Consider the following 17419-nt stretch of genomic DNA (forward strand, 5'->3'; position numbering starts at 1 on the left):
ACAACTCTCCACTTTCATTTAAAAGAAGAACCAAAACTTATCTACACTCTCCCTAAACACATATATCTCCCCGTGACATACACAAATTTAAATTTTACTCTGAAAATCTGACTACTTTCTGACTATTATATTCTATGGCACAGCTTTCACATTCAGAGGAAGACACAAGAAAGAAGCTCAGCTCATTTTTCAGGACGAGACACACAGTTGGTCCCATGGGTGCTGATCACAGCAATGCCTGAGCTGGGATCAGGGGCTCCATATATTCTTTATTAGCTTCAGAAATGACTTTAAAACGTCTCTTTCAACAAATTGTGATGAATTATGCCATATGTAAAAATGTAAAAAAATAAAAACTTTTTCTTTGCCAAGTAACAATCCTGTTTGAGAGTGTCATGACCTAGAAATTCAATAGAGAGAGAATAACTATAAAAATAAAAATAAAAATTTGCAGAAGTTTCAGAGAAGTTGACAACTTCCGATGTTCTGACTGCTAGAAGCTTAAGTTATTATCTGTTTGTTTTGGCAATGAATAAATGTACAAGGTTTTCTCTAAAAGGATGGTGGTTTAACATAAGCATATACTTAAAAAATGCATCTGGAAAAAGAAGTATGCAAAGATCAGGGAGGACAAAGCTAAAAAAACTTTTGGATATTAAAGTACATTACAAAGCTATAGTAATTAAACAGTTTGGCACTAGATATAAAAGGCAGATAAAAAGAACAGAACAGGGCTAGGGGTGTAGCTCAGTGGCATAGCACTTGCTTAGCATGTGTGAGGCACTGGGTTTGATTCTCAGCATCACGTATCAATAAATAAAATAAAATTCCATTGACAACTTAAAAAAAAAGAAGAACATAACAAAGAGTATAGAAGCTAATTAAGTTTCAACTGGGAAAATTGTACGTATGAGAAGCAGTAGGGTTTAGTGGTTAACGTGCTCTGGAGTGAGACTCTGAATTAAATCCTGGAGTTCTGCCACTTCTAAGCTATGTGAATGCTGGGTATTGCTTAACCCATCTGCTCTCTCATCTATAACCCTGAAAAACACCAGAATCTACTTTTACACTTTGCTGGGAGAATTAAAATGAGATTGTAAGTGAAGGAACTACAACAATTATCTATACATAAGAACCATTCAATTAATATCAGAAAATGATTCCTAGAATTGACATTTCCAATCCATCCAAAAAAAGATGCATTCTTCAATTTATGGCTTGTATAACTGCAAACCTTTCAGAAAACAAAAATAAAAACAAAAACCACAGCTACTTTTCTATTTCATATCCCATACAAAATTAAAAATCACCAATGACTCAAAGACTCACTATTATAAAATGTAAACTCAAAAATTATAGGAAAAAATAAGGAGACTTTCTTATAATCTTGGTGTAGAGAAAGTCTTTTTCTCAAAGTATGACATAAAACTCAGAAGCTATATATTAGAAGATAGATATAATATTAACAAAAAAATATATTTTTTTGTTTTGTTTTTTTAAAGAGAGAGAGAGAGAGAGAGAGAGAATTGTTTTTTAATATTTATTTTTTAGTTTTCGGAGGACACAACACCTTTTGTTTTTTGTATATGGTGCTGAGGATCGAACCCAGGCCGCACGCATGCCAGGCGAGCGCGCTACTGTTTGAGCCACATCCCCAGCCCACAAAAAATATTTTTAAAGTTCAACAAAAAATTTCAATTAGAAAATTCCAGAGCTGGAAATATGTCTCAGTGGTAGATAATTTGCGAGGCCCTGGGATGATCCCTAGCACCACAAAAAAAGGAAAAAAAAATTTAGAAAATAACAACAGAATACTAGCTTTCTTTATAAACAAAACAGCTTTCTAAGTACAAAATATTAACAAATACATAGAAAAATATAGGTTAATAAATAGTTTATTCATAAAAGAATGCAAATACAAGTGATATCACTCCCATCTAGCAAATCAAAAAAAAAGAGATTTTATGGGGTCATATACTTTTAACATGTACTGTTGGTGGAATTGTCAACTGCTATAACATTTTTGGAGGGCTATTTGTTAACTATCAACTTTGTATTGCATGTACAATTTTGTGTGTGTGTGTGTGTGTGTGTGTGTGTGTTGGGGGGCGGATACTGGATTGATTTACTACCAGAACTTTTTAAATTTTATTTTGAGACAAGGTCTCACTGAGTTGCCCAGGCTGGCCTCAGAAAGTTATTTGATGGATACACGGATACACACACACACACACACACAAGCAATGTGCACCGAGGTTCACTTCATGCTACCTGGAGTAACAAAACACTGTAAACTCTGTGAAGTTGCATTAGCGGGTCAGAGGTAAGGTTCACAGATGCCTTTTGCTTGGTTATTCACCAGGGAAACAATGGTCCTCAAAAGTTAGAAATTGACAATTTTCCCTCAGGGAGAAAAATATTGCTATGATTGGCAACTTGGACCCACATGTCACAGCTAAGAGTGACATTCTACCGTCTGGCTGCTCCCCTTAGATGGGATTGGGGGGGCACATCCTCTACTGAAGCCACCATACCCAGATGCCCCAAAAGTATAATATTAGAGATAACCCAGGGATTCAGCTTCTTAAAGCAGTGATTCCTTGCTGAGGGAGAATCAGGAGTACTGGGACCTACAGCACACTATTGAAGGAGAACACTGCCACCCAGCTACATTGCTTAGCAACTAAAATGATTGAGTCTGTGTCACAGGGCTAAATGAATGGGTGCAATGACCTTGAGAACACAGGGTCACGATAGACTGGGACTAACACAGAAAGGTGCCCACAGCAAAATAACTGGGTGGCAACAGTTACAGAACAAGCTAAGCACATACTATATTGGTATTTATAATTTTGAAGTACATGTGTATATGCTTGCCTATGCACAGAAAATTTCTCTAAGGATAATAAAAATGTCAGTATTTCCTCTGTGAATCTCTTCTTCAAGTTTTCAAAAATATATGTGTGTGTGTATGTGTGTATACATATATATATACACGTACATATATATGTATGAATGCATATATATATATATATATATATCGAGAGAGAGAGAAATTTTCTGTGTATATGTGAATGCATACATGGGTATTTCAAAATCATAAATAACAATATAGTGTATGTGTAGCTTGTTTTGTGACTTTTACCACCCAGTCAGTTTGCTGTGGGCACCTTCCTATGTTAGTCTCTGTCCTGACCCTGTGTCTAAAGTTCACTGCACCTATTTGTTTGTATATATATGTGTATATACACATATATATTTGTACACATGCATGTACATGTACATGTACATCACACCTATGTCACAGCTCAATAGACTGTGGCCCGTGGGCTGGCCACCTCATTTTGTAAGTGTTTGGGAACACGGGTCACATTTGCACTGCTTCCCTGAAGGGACATCTGCAGTGTGCTTCCTCCCTCAGCAAATTACAGATGCCCTAAGCAACTTAGTAAGACCCTGTCTCTCAATAAAATATTTTAAAAAGTGCAGGGGGGCGGGATGATCTGGGGATGCAGCTCAGTGGTTGAGAGTAGCTGAGAGAGTCCGGGTATCCTGCACAGCCTGAGAGTATTTACTATCTGTCCCTTTAATAAAAGTTGACAACCCCTGACCCACAGGATACAGCTATAGGATATGCAGCAACTCAAGAGAACAAACAACTCAGTGGAAATTGATAGAGTTTGCTGAATTGCACTGACTTAACTCTCTTAAGGTCAGTGAAGACACAATCCACTTACCTGTGAAAACAGTATTTTTTAAGGTCTTCGAAGTAGCTGGCATTGATGGAGGCACTGGGGTTGTGAAGGAGGGGACTGTCATCAATTAAGGAGTCATCCCAAGCTTGAGGCCAGGGCTCGAGGTTTTCTTCAATAGCTTGAGAAATCCCTTTATCATGAGGAGAGATGATCTGGGCTCCGTTGTCCCAATAAACCTAGAGAAGCCGGGGATGTATTCGGGAGGGTGAGGGTGAATGCAGACAGAGGAGCCATCACCTCAGTGCCAGAACAGCGTGGGTTCAGGATTCTGATAAAGGACAATGAGGGGAGAGAAAAACCCACCTTATAGCCATTATCCTGCTTTGGATTGTGGGAGGCAGTGATCATAATTCCAGCGCAAAGCTTCAAATGTGATACTGTGTAGGGCTATAAGAGAACAGGAGACGAGAAGAGTTTTTAATAAAAAATTCAACAGACTTGAAATGCATATTATATATTACTTGTGCCAATTTAGTCCCCATTTAATAAATGTAAGTATCAGAATGTGTCACTCGATATTTTTGTTCTATACCCAAACAGTGTACACAAGTTCCCCCCCTTCCAACTAGAACTAACTGGCTTGGAACTAGATAGCTTAGGAACTAACTGGCTGCCCAAAATCCCAGGATGTGTGTCCTAAAAAGAAAGTTAAGTACTTTCCTAGGATCTGCCTTCTCTTTCCACCTTCTATTTGGTAGAGCTAGAAAATTCTTCTAAGAAAAGATGGTCTAGGCTAGGCACGGTGGTGCACACCTGTAATACCAGTGGCTTGGGAGGCTGAAGCAGGAGGATCACAAGTTCAAAGCCAGTCTCAGCAAATTACAGAGGCCCTAAGCAACTTAGTAAGACCCTGTCTCTCAATAAAATATTTTAAAAAGTGCAGGGGGGCGGGGTGATCTGGGGATGCAGCTCAGTGGTTGAGTGCCCTGGGGTCAATCCCCAGTACCCCTCCCCCAGAAAAAAAAAAGTTCACCTAAAGCTCCGTTCCATATTCTTCTAAAGCTTTTGCTCAGGACATAAGTTCAAATATTCAATTTATTCCCTCCAAGTGATTTCCTTCTCCTCTTTCTCATTTGCTTTTAAGGGAGAGGCTGAGGAAACGGACAGTGCCCTTACAGGTTGCTCATTTCTCTCTCTCCCAGGGTTAAACATCCCTCCCTTCTATTTCAATGTTGCTCCTTCTTTACAAGACTACTTCCAAAATAAAGGAGAGGGGTTGGATGATACCCCCTATGGCTGCAAATGAGATGGACTACCCACAGGCAAGCTGAGATTCGAATCATCTGTCCCCTTCCACTTTCCTAACAAGAGTTACTGCATTTGTCTGCTCTCAGAAGTTACGTCACATTCCTTAGATGTCCCTGGTATGAAGAAAAGGTCAGAACTACTCCATAATCAGGAAAATGAATAGGAGACACTCATTTATTTTATGCCTGACACAAAAATAATAGTTACTAACACTTGCTACAGAAGATAATTAGGATGTTTAATGAAGTATAATTTTCCCACCAAACAACAAAACGTGAACAACATCTGGATGTGAAATACGCCAGTGTCTGCTGGGTGGGTTATTTATAACCCAGGAGGTGCTGCAGCTATCTGTCAGTGTCCTGGAGACAGCAAACACAAATGAGCAGACTTACTTCTGCACGAACACACTCACATTTCTACCTGATGCAAGAAACCGCTAGTTCTAAGAAAATACTCTCAGCATCTGGCTCAGCTCAGTTCTGTCTACTTAAAAGCAACAGCTCTCCCAGTCCCTGGTGCCCTGTTCTTTAGATTCTGCTTCATTAAGGATTTCATTCAATCTACAAGGGACTGGTATTTCATTTGTACACCATCTTGTCAAAAATATTCATGTAAGTCATCATTCTGCTGTCATGTACAACAAATTAGAAAAACATAAATAAATTTAAAATTAAAAAAAATAATAAGACAGGGTTTGAAGTGAATTCAGATTCAAGACCCAAAAAGTTTCCTTATTATGATAGTGGGGGAAAAAGATCTACACCAAATTAAAAACCAGACAAACAAAAACCATTTTGCTTACTTACTAAAATATTATTAGAATGCAAGCAAAAGGAAAATCACACCTAAAAAAAAAAATCAACTCTGATGAATCCAGTGTTGAATACTAGAAGATTATTAGGATTTGGGTAAACTTTCCTGGAGATAAAATAGATAAAATAGGTGGCCTGATAAAAGAAGAGGTGCAATTCCGTCACTGAAATACCTGAATCCCAACAGCGCTGAAGACTAAAATTCAGCCAAGTCCCATCCCGGATCCTGTGACAGGAAATTAGAAAAGGAAATGGTGCTTACCACAAAGGGCGTTGGGGTTATATCAGAAAAGAGGTGCACAGGAATCCCCTGGCTGATAAAGGTAGTTGCAGCAAGTCGCGCAAACCTAGAAACCCAGGGATGAGGAAGAAAAGGAAATTCGGTCGTCAGGGATGTGGGTGAAGTAAATGAACTTGGAACCCTTCTTTAGGCTGCACACAGCAGAAGGAGCAAGGAAAATGTTTCTCCCAAATATTTACATTGGCATGGAGCAGTAAAGCCTTACAAGTCATCTCATTCCATTCCACTGTTTTACAGAAATGAGACGAAAGCCAAGAACGGCCAGGCAATGTGCCCCACGACCAACGGTCACTCAGCATCTGAGCATGTGTCAACTTAAAAGCAACAGCTGTCAGGGTTTCTGCTGCCCTGTTCTTCTGATTCTGCCTCATTAAGGATTCCACAAACACCTACCGAGGAATAGTAATTCCACCCGCCACAGGACATCTGAAATGGAGACATTTTCAGTTGTCACATGGGGGAAAGATTTCAATGACTGTGAATTGAAAATGTCATGATGTTGCTTACACGGGCTACATGATGAGGCCTAGCATGGCTGTGTTTGTACTGAACACCTGCAGACTTTCATTCTTGTTATTATTCCCCAGATGATGCAGTATAACTACTACTTACATAGCATTGACATTGATTAGGTATTATAGTAATGGAGAGTTCATTTAATGTATATGGGAGGTGGTGCATAGGTTATATGCAAATACTCCATCATTTTATAGAAGGGACTTGAACATCCACAGGTTCTGGTATCTGGAGGGGTCTTGGGACCAATCCCCCAAGGAGACCAAGGGATCTCATAAGTACCTTCCAGGTTGTTGTGAGGATTCAAAGAGTAAATACATGAAAGCCTGGTGCACAACCAGCACTCGAAATGATGACTGCTATTCCTATCATCACTACTGTCATCATTATTCACTACAGCTACGGAAGAGAGTCCCACTGATTAGGGAATATTATAAAAATGCAGCCTGAGATGGGTGTTCAAGAATGGGAAGGGGACCATAAGACTTGTGAATAGTGGAAGAAAAAAATATACATAAAAGCAAGCAAGCAAGAGGGAGAAATAATATTGCCATTTGAAAATTTTTCTTCCCCTTAGATAGGGATTACTTTCTAAATTGTCAAAGTCATTTATTTTCTTAACTCAAATCTGGAGCCAGAATTTTTAAAAGTTGCAAAGAAAGTTCACTCATCACTTTTATTGTTAAGCAACGTAGCTAATGAATGTATTTAAAGTCAATCTACTGAAATGTTAAAAAAAAAAAAATAAACTGCAAAGTGAACTATCAAAAGACTGTTTCCTAAAAAATGTCACAGTACCTTCTGCTGCTCCCTCCACTGGATGGATGAGCTCGGGCGTCAAAGCTGATGACAACGCCCCTCTGCTTCAGGTCACTGAACTGCTCTTCCAGGTATCTACAAAATCCCTAAAGACACAAAAGAGCATGTGTTTTAACACATCCTTTTCATACATATGATATAGAAAAGTTAGCACCAAATTACATTTTTTTTTTACTTTTATAGGAGAATATTGTAGCAGAGGGAGAAAAAAAAATTAGGCGAACAACTGGAAATCAATAGCTTTATTTATTATCTATGTGTACCAGGCACTGTTTCAGGTACTTAGTACCTATTATCTCTAACCCCAAATCAATTCTGCCAAGAAACTGCATTTCATAGGTAGAAAAATGGTAGCTCAGAGAGGCACAGTGACTTGCCCAGTTTCAGGCATGTAAGTAAGACAGCCTGGTTTTGTCCCAAGGTCTGGTGAGAGGTGGTTCAATGAGAGGGTTAAAGCACATGCCTGGAGCCAGAACCCGGATTTGTACTTCACTCTGCTACCAATGAGCAACTGACAAGTTTGGTAACATTTCGACACCTCAGTTCCTCTTCTGTAAAACAGGAGTAACAGTTCCTACCACACAGGGCTGTCATAAGAATGAATGCAAAATGTGGAGAATCCAATACCAAGTATATGTCACTAAGAGCACAGTTCTAATTCTTATTTTCCTGCAAAGCCTGTATTCCTTTCTCTTTGAAAATCAAGTGATCAAAATCAGTTTTGTTTATTTGGGATATTATTTTCCAAAAGTCTAAAGGAGGCCATAATCAGTCCAAATATAGGGCATAACCAATTAGAACAAATAAAAATTGTGTCGTTTGGGGCTCTCACCACCTACCCAGACCTGATAGTGTACACGACTCCTGCACCCCAGTGATAGAGTGATATCACATCACTCTCAAATACAGAAGATTGAAAAAACAGTGAACTTGGAATTCAAGATGCAGTTTACTGGATATTATTATAGAGCAAAGAGATCTCTGGTTTTGTAATAATGATGGTTCATATTACTTACTTCACTTCAATTAGAGAAAGTCTTGTAAAAATAACTATAATTCTTATTTTGGTTAAGGAGATACTTCCCAGTCTATTGCTAAAGCAGTATCAATGTAGGATTGCTTTAGTTTCCCCTGACAGACATACTGCATTAGGCACATCTTCTAAGGTTCAGTGATTCAAGAAAATTAGGATACATGGGTATTGATTTTATGGGCCCCTAGAAGGCATGTAGACTCCTAATACTCTAAGAGCAATAGCACCCGTCACTTTTCCTAGTCAACCTGTATTGTTCCTCAGTGGTTAAGCGGGCAAAAAAGCATGCAGCCTTATTCCAAATCCTTGTATCTCCAAATTCTCTAAAAATCTCTGGGCCTACTGAGCATGAGAATTTGAGGGAATGGCCAAGAGAAAAGGATGTTTATTCTAGACAAATGAGTCACTGGGGATGAGGGAGGTTTTCAGAACTGAAAAGTTATTATAAAACACAAGAAGGAAACTTGTTTTTCTGACTTTAAAAAAAGTAGAATTATGATCAATACTTATAAGCTACAGAAAGATTTTGGTTCAAAATAATGATACCCTTTTTTTGTTGAGGGGGGCACCAAGGATTGAACACAGGGATGCTTAACCACTTAGCTACATTCCCCGGTCCTTTTTTGGAAATGTTTTATTTAGAGACAGGGTCTCACTGAATTGCTTAGGGCCTCTCTAAGTTGCTGAGGCTGGTTTTGAACTCTTGATCCTCCTGACTCAGCCTTTTCAGCTGCTGGGATTACAGGCATGTGCCACCACACCCCGCCTTGAAACCTTCTCTTAATGGGAATGTTCCAGAGATAGACTGGGCTATTTCAGAGGGCAGTGTGTTCTCCATCTCTGATAAGTCATAGCTAGATTAATTAATTTAAGCTCAAGGATCACAAGCAGCATAAAAGAGACACAAATCAACTGTCCAAAAGAAATGATAGTCTCTGTCAATGAGGCAAATAACACAGAAACTTTCCTTCAGCCTCTGCCCTGTGATTTTGAAATGTTCTTGACTCACATATATCAAACCAGGCAAATTTTAGAGGATAAGGAACCAATATGGCTGTACATCCGCATTCTCCCTGGGGAATGCTCCTTACAGCTGAGGTGGAAGGTTGAGGGGGCTGTTCTGGGAATTTTCTTTCCTCCAAGGTTAGAACTACTCCTGAAGTTAAAGATGTTCCTGCTGCTCCCATAAAACTTTCTTAACCCTGTGGTCCTCACCTCCTGTTGTAAGTATTCCCACATGGCTAGAAGATCACTTTTTGAGTGGTAAGTTTGCAAAGAGTGTTCCAAGAGGTGACTGGCTGAATCAGATGACCTTTAAAATATCTATTCATCTTGATTTTATAGGACTCTTAACTATAAACAGGATCTATCCTCAGAAAAAACTAATTCTTCTAGGGGAAAGTAGGTGAGATAAGTTCTAAGACTTACTTGCAGATGCACTTACTCATTCTTGAAAACTAGATATAATGGATAGTGGAGAAAAAGCTTTTGGTTCATTGAGAATCCTGAGATCTCCTAACAATGTCCACAAACATGTCCACAATAGCAGGTGCAACCCATCATGGCAATATATCCCAGCCCATGATCTGACAGTGACCTTCTTCCAATGAGAAGTAGGTTTCTACATTCCCTCTCCTTGAGTATGAGCAGCCTTCCTTTTAACAGATGGGATATGGTGAAAGTAATTCTGTGAGGCTTTCAAACTTAGTCATTAAAGTCAATAAGGCTTTTACATGTAGGTGTTCCAGCCCTAGTGATCCCAGTCTACACCAGCAATAGCTTCAGTTATGTGAGTGAAGAATACCACAATTTATTCCATACTCCAAAACTGGCTCAGATAATGCCAAGAGGAGCAGAGAAGAGATGTCTACATGGAGCTCTCCTCAAACTGGAGATCTGTGGGCAAGATAAATGTGGTGGTTATGTTAAACCGCTGTATTTTGGGTGATTTATTCTACAGCCTTAGTAACTGAAACAAAAAGTGATCTCATTCAGGGGCCATACCTACACTGGAAAAGGATTCCCATGCATACCACCTCCTAAGCCTTCTCTCCAAAAACATCAAAGAGAGGCCTGTAGCTTAGTAAGTTTGTGGCCAGGGTTCCCAAGGCTTATTCCTTAGATAAATTTTCCTCATTGGATTTCACTAGAACATGCCCGACTCTGCCTTTTACACAGGGCTATATATGTGAGGCACATGTTATCAATGTTAGGCAATTTTTCTAGCCTTGGCTTTCCCAGAATTAAGGTAATGTTTCTTAATTTATTTTATTTTCTTCTGGTGCTAGGTGGAATGTTCATTCTTAACAAATCTAAGGAGTTGAAGAAATGGAAAAAGCTGTTCTACTTCATTTTTCTCAATAACCCTCCTCCCAGTTCTCAGTGGCAGCTCTTCTGTTTTGTCACATTCCTCATTTCTATTCCTAAAAGTTGGGTTTTAACTTTGACAATGAACATCACAAATCGAGGTAAGGGAATTCAGTAATAAATTCAACCAGTGAAAATTTCATTCAATTTAATACAAGTTAAAACTAAATAAAATAGGCTCTTGATAACTCTAGCAGGACCTTTCATCACTAGCATCTATTTAACCATGGTAAAAATAAGACCTTGAAAGTCAGCTTAGTAGGTGGTCTTGTACTGCAACAGAATCACCATGAGGGAATCTGTTTTAGTCATTAATACATCCTCAATGTTTGGAACATAGTAGGTACACTCAATAAATCTGTTAAGTGAATGGATGGACGGATAGATGAAAGGCAAAATGAGTTTTAAAACAAATTGCTTTGACCAACTGCACAAGCCTTACTTGATAAAGTAAATGGTGCTGACTCCTTGCACTAGCTAAGTCCACAAACATGTCCACATGTAAAACAAATTGGGTCTGTCAAATACAAAAGGAGCCAGGGGATACATTAAGAGTAACTAGGAATTACTCAGGTGCAGTGGCACAAGCCTATAATCCCAGCAGCTTGGGAGGCTGAGACAGGAGGATCACGAGTTGAAAGACAGCCTCAGCAAAAGCGAGACACTAAGCAATTCAGTGAGACCCTGTCTCTAAATAAAACACAAAATAGGGCTGGGGGTGTGGCTTAGGGGTCAAGTGCCCCTGAGTTCAATCCCTGGTATCCTGCTCCCCCACAAAAAAAGTAACTAGGAATTATAAAAACGTGGTACCTGTGTAGTCTGAATGATGGTCAAATCATTCATATGAGAAATCCCTGCTCCCATGGGAGCTCGAAGGCCAGCTGTCCCAAACTCCATTCGGGCCCCAAAACATTTCTGAAGTTCTTCCATATTACCTTCTGCAATTAGTTGTTTCACTGACTCCAAAGTTAAAGGATTCTGCAAAAAAAGAAATATATATAAAAGATACATCCAGATGAATAAGAATGAAAAGCCTGCAATAAAAAAAAGTCCCCAAAACAACAAAAACCCAAAAAAGAGCAAAAATCCAGTTGGGCATGATGGTATACACCTAAAATCCCAGCAACTCAGGAGGCTGAGGCAGGTCGATCACAAGTTCAAAGCTAGCCTCAGCAACTTAGTGACACCTTTTCTCAAAATGAAAAATAAAAAGGGCTGGGGATGTAGCTCAGTGGTAAAGTGCCCCTGGTTCCATCCTCAGTACAAAAAAGAACAAAAACAACAAAAAGAAACCACAACCATTCTAATCTCTGGGGAAAAAATACATACATATAGGCTTTCCAATTTTTTGATGATTTCGAAGTCTGAAATAGAAAGTTGGTTTGATGTTATAAAGTATTATTTTCTTTATCAGGGCAAGCATATTTAGAGAAATGGAAGACCCAGAGTGGGATTCAAGTCACATCACTTACCAACTCCATGTGCGTGGGTAGGTTATCTAGCTTCTTACATTTTCAGGTTCCCTATCTTTAACCTTCAAACAATATAGAACTTCCCTGATAAATTTTTTAAGGTTTTAAATTAAATTAATGAAAAATGTCTTTCTCCACTTGGCACTTATATAACTAAATGTTCATTTTCTTCCATATTGTCCTCAAATTTTTCCAAGGAGTGATAGAGTATACAATATAAATCAAAACCAAATATTCTACAGTGCTTTATAAGTTGTACAAGGTGTTCATATAACTGATTAAATTTGAATCTTGTACTAACTCCTAGAAGTAAGCAAGAGATGGAAGACTTTCAAGTGTTTTTTAAATTTTTTAAAAATTATTTTTAGTTGTAGATGAACACAATACCTTTATTTTATTTATTTATTTTTATGTGGTGCTGGAGATCAAACTTAGTGCCTCAAACATGCTAGGCAAGTGCTCTACCACTGAGCTACAACCCCCACCCCCACCTTGCATAGTGTTTTATAGTACAGAAATTGAGTTTCTTGCTTAAAGTATATTATGGGCATTAACCTAGCTCCTTTTCTATTACATTAATTGCTTCAAACAGATACTACCATGAATAACTTAAGTTCATTATACATTGCCCTATTTCTTTGTACAACAGTTGTAGAAAATGTTAAGACTGGAGAAAAATAATGACAATCACATTAATTCCCCATCAGACTTTTAAATTAAGAGTTTCGGGAAATAGATAGCACTTCACTTCTATTTTATAGTTATTACCCATTTAGATGAGCACTTAGGCAAGATGTGACCACATAAACTTTGAAATGCTATTGCAATAAAACCTTGACTTCCTGGAATTATGCCCATCTTTCCAGACTGTTCCAGATTCAACAGAAATCGCCTACAACCCCCCTTTTTTGATTAAAAGCCATACATACTATTATCTTACCCATCAAATTGTCAGGTGCCCCCAAGGAAGGGCTCAGAACTGGTACATAAAAGAGGCTCAATAAATATCTGTTGAGTGGATGAGAAAACCTAGACTTCACAGTCACATCAATATCCAGTGATTCTCTCATTCATAGTGTAGATGTGGTTAATCTTAATTGGCCTTGGATATCTATAAAGGACCCAGTAGCCTGAGAGAAACAAAGCAGACAGAGAGATAATGAAAAGTCAGAGGGCAGCAGAGATGAGAATCGCCGCTGGGAGTGACCAAAACTAATATCCAGGAAAAGGACAGGGATGAAGGTACAATGGAAATGCAGAGGCTGCTTCCCCAGCCTTGCATGGTATCAGACCTGCAGCTGCAATGCTTTTTGCTGGTGGGAGTTCCATGAATGGGCTGGTGAGGTGCCTGAGTCAAGTCAAAGAAGAAAAAGAGAGGAAAAGAGCATCAAGGATGGGTGAAAATTTAAAAATAAATAAATAAAAAGACAACATCCCTTTCACTTCTACCCAGCAAGGCTACCATCTCTGTCAGGATGCATCATTTTGTAGAAATTATATTTTATTTTTCCTCAAAGGGAAAGTTTTATGGAAAAATGAATGACAAATTCTGACTTTAAAAGAATGCTGTATGTATACTGCAGTTACTAAGTTATCAGAAATGGAAACATTTTCCTTCCCTTAAGAATCAAAAAATTATTTTTTCCAGAAAAGAAAAGTTCCTATAAGGAGTTGTAAATAGCATCCTGGAAATGGGATTTGCTGACTTTTCATACACAGGAGCCAGAGAATGGCAAGTAAAGAAAAAGACAGGGCCCCTCTCACTGGATTGCAGTCTCCTGGATTCATTCATTCAACAAATATGTCAGGCATCTACTGTGTGCCAGGACTCTGTTCAGGCACTAAAACCAGGAAGTGAGAGCAGCCAGCACTGGCTAAATAATTTTCAGGAACCTAGCACAAAATGAAAATGATTCAACAACTACAAATGAAACTGTTCAACAATTAAGAATCTGAAGACAAGCCAGCAGAACATGACATTAAGAACAGGCTCTTCTGGGATCACATCCTGTCCAAGTGCACCGTGTCACCACCCACTGAAGTCAGCCCTGGACATAGATAGTACAAGTGTTTTTTGTTTTATTTTTGTTTGTTTGTTTAGTTGTTGCTGCTTCCAATTGCAGGAAGCACTATGGAAAAGAACTGGCAATTTAGAATCAGTATTAGAAATAAGTTACTCTTAGGAATTAGGGAAGCTTTTCTATGTAAGTTACATAACAGAAGCAATAATGTGAGACCCTAGACCCCAAACAGCTTTTATAATATAAGATACAAACTCAGCAGAAGAAAGCAGAGAAATGTTCTGGGCAAACAACAGCACCCTGAAGGAACAGATAACAAAAGACAGACTGAAGTTAGGAAAGAGGAAGTGCTGTCCAGAGCTGGGTCCCAACTCTCTGTTCTAAGAGTGTAAACAGAAAAAGTGACGCTATGTCCAAAGGGGTCCTTGTCTGGGAACTCCTGAGCCAGCCAGGTCCACTCGGAAGGGCCCTGTTTGTAAGAAAGCCCCAAGGAAAGGCGGATCGGAACATTACTCTGCAAAGTTCCCAGAGTCGAAAGGAATAGGAGGGACTATTTTGGATCGGTGGGGCTGCACAGCCCACTGCAGAGGATGAGCGGGTGTGAGTGACAGAAGGCGTGCGCTTCTCAACGTCCTGCGGCATTCGAACCTCCCGGGCTCATCCTGCAGTCCAGGCCGGCCAGATGGCTGGCCTGGTTTGGGGACAACCTTTACGGGACTAATCTGAATGCTGCCACATGCCAGCAGGAACCGGGGAGGCTGGTGGCCGCCGTATCCGTATCTTTCCTGGGACTGGCGGCGGGAAGGCTGGCAGGGGAGGGAAGGAAGGAAGCTCGGGCACCCGCGCTCGCTGCAGGAAACGCGGCGCCGCGCCTGGGGAGGAACCAGCACCCCCTCCGGCGCCCTCGGTCCCGCTCGCCTCTCACCTTGTCCCAGCGCAGCCACTGGGCGGTCTCCTGCTCCAGCCGGGCGTCCATGCCTATACCGCTGCCTCCTAATGCCGGTGTAGTCGCCACCAAGGTTCCTGCGCGGCCACTGCTGACTGCAAGAGGCCGGACGACCCTTCCGGAGGGGCGGGGCGGGGCGGGGCGGGGCCGGAGGGCGGGGACACCGCGGAGCAGCCAGCCGCACAGCTGGAGGAAAGTGACGCACAGCCTGCTGCGTGCAGCTTCTTGTCTTGCGGTTGGCAGATGCGGCTCCGGGAGTTGGGAGTGGGGGTCTGTGGTAGCAGCTGGCGCGTGAAAACTTTTTTGCCATCATCTCTGAGAGCTCCCGAGACCTGCATTCATGCGATAGCTATAGGTTGAGTTCCTCCTGTGCGCCAGGCACGTGGATGAGTACACCCTGATAGGAGCCTAAAAATCATATAGAAATAATAAGTAAGACAGACGTGAACAGTGGGAACATGAGGGTAAGGGGATAATTCTATAAACCAGGGCGACTGTGCTGACCCCCAGCATGCTTTCTTTTAAAAAATTCCTTGTTGCATTCTTCAGCAAACAATCCGTTGTTTGCAAGAGAAATGCAGGCCCCAATTCTCCTCCCTGCCCATAAGTACAGTTACTCTGAAGAGGAGAGGTTTTGTGATCTTTACACAGACCAGATTCCAGAAGTCAGGGAGCTAGGCAAAGCCCCCTAACCATAGAATCTCCAATTTCCAATCAAAATGGGTCAGAGGAGGCCTAAGAGTTGCCTTAGATCTTTAGCACATCATTATAATAGTACAATCTCCATGGGATAAAATCACACACCTGGGAACTTGGAAATCTAAGACAATGCTGCTGTCAGAAGCCAAGAGGTGGACCTGGGCAGCACCCCCTGGAAACTTATCTGTGAGCCCCAAGAAAACTGGAGGGCAGAAGGTGCACACTGTCCTTTTCCTTCCGAGAGGACCCACTCTTTCCCTTGAGAGTGTCCCCTTTTCTCCTTTTCCTAGACTGTCTAATAAACTTATGCCTGCTACTCTGAGCTACATGTCTGAAATCTTTTAGGTGTCATTATAAGAACCAGTAACTGACCACTGTGGTTGCCTCAGCTCTGCAGTGGGGCTCTTGCTCTGTAACAGGAATTCAAAAGGTTGAGATCAAATGACTGGGTGGGGTGGCACAGGCTTGTAATTCCTGTAATTCAGGAGGCTGACACAAGAGAATCACAAGTTAGAGGCCAGCCTCAGCAACTCAACAAGACTGTCTCAAAATAAAAATAAATTAATCAATAAAAGGGACTGGACTGGGGATATAGCTCAGTGGAAAAGCACTCTGGGTTCAATCCCTAATACAAAAAAAAAAAAAAAAAAGGAAGAAGGAGAAGAGAAAGAAAAGATAGGGAAAAAAAGAATAGGAAAGGGAAATAAAAAGAAACCAAAGAGTAGAAAAATCTTGAAAACGAACAAAATTAAAGTGTTAAGAAAAGTAGACTGGTGGAACAGAATGGAGGGTCCAGAAATGAGGCTACCTGTGCATGTGCAGTTTATTTCAGAGGCAGCACTGCAGAGCATGGGAAAGGACTGTCTTCAGTTCATAGGGCTAGATGACCTGGAAATCCACACAGGAAAAAGAAAAAAGAAACTCAACACTCACCTCACACCTGAATTCCAGGTCAGGTGTCACTTTAGGTGTGAAAGGTAAAATGAAGCTCTAGAAACCAACATAGGAGTACCTCTTCCTGATGATAGGACCACTAAGCCTGAAAGATGCAGTATCTCAGCGTGAAAAAGCATGTGCAAGACTATTCCTGGCAGCATTAATTATAAAAGCCCCAACCTGGACACAACCCAAATGTCCACCAACAATAGTATGGATAAATACATGGTGGTATATTCAAACCAAGTTGTACAAATAAATTACAGTAATTCAGGAGGCTGAATTATATAGTTATACAGCAATTATATAGCAATTATATAGTTATACACAACATCATGGATGAATCTCATAAACATTATGTTAAGTGGAGGAAACAAAACCATCCTCCCTACTTTTCCACCCCCCACCAAAAAAATTTTTAATCATTTAACTTGTATGAAATTCTGGAACAGGTGAAATTATAAGGTCAGAAAACAAATCAGTGGTTTTCA

General features: G+C 40.2%; 1 protein-coding gene across 1 annotated transcript in view; it reads right to left on the reverse strand.

The window, feature by feature from the left end:
- Positions 1-15396, reverse strand: part of Pgm2 (phosphoglucomutase 2) — a 32759-nt gene extending 17363 nt beyond the window's left edge. The window contains exons 1-6 of the mRNA XM_026385908.2: positions 15273-15396; positions 11665-11832; positions 7434-7540; positions 6081-6165; positions 4059-4142; positions 3738-3931 (exon numbers count right to left, since the gene is read on the reverse strand). Of these exons, the coding sequence (XP_026241693.1) occupies positions 3738-3931; positions 4059-4142; positions 6081-6165; positions 7434-7540; positions 11665-11832; positions 15273-15323 (689 nt within the window). The 5' untranslated portion in view covers positions 15324-15396. The remainder of the gene's footprint in view (positions 1-3737; positions 3932-4058; positions 4143-6080; positions 6166-7433; positions 7541-11664; positions 11833-15272) is intronic.
- Between the last annotated feature and the right edge of the window lie 2023 nt (positions 15397-17419).

Source organism: Urocitellus parryii, chromosome 10 (assembly GCF_045843805.1).
Source record: "Urocitellus parryii isolate mUroPar1 chromosome 10, mUroPar1.hap1, whole genome shotgun sequence".
Taxonomy (NCBI): Eukaryota; Metazoa; Chordata; class Mammalia; order Rodentia; family Sciuridae; genus Urocitellus; species Urocitellus parryii.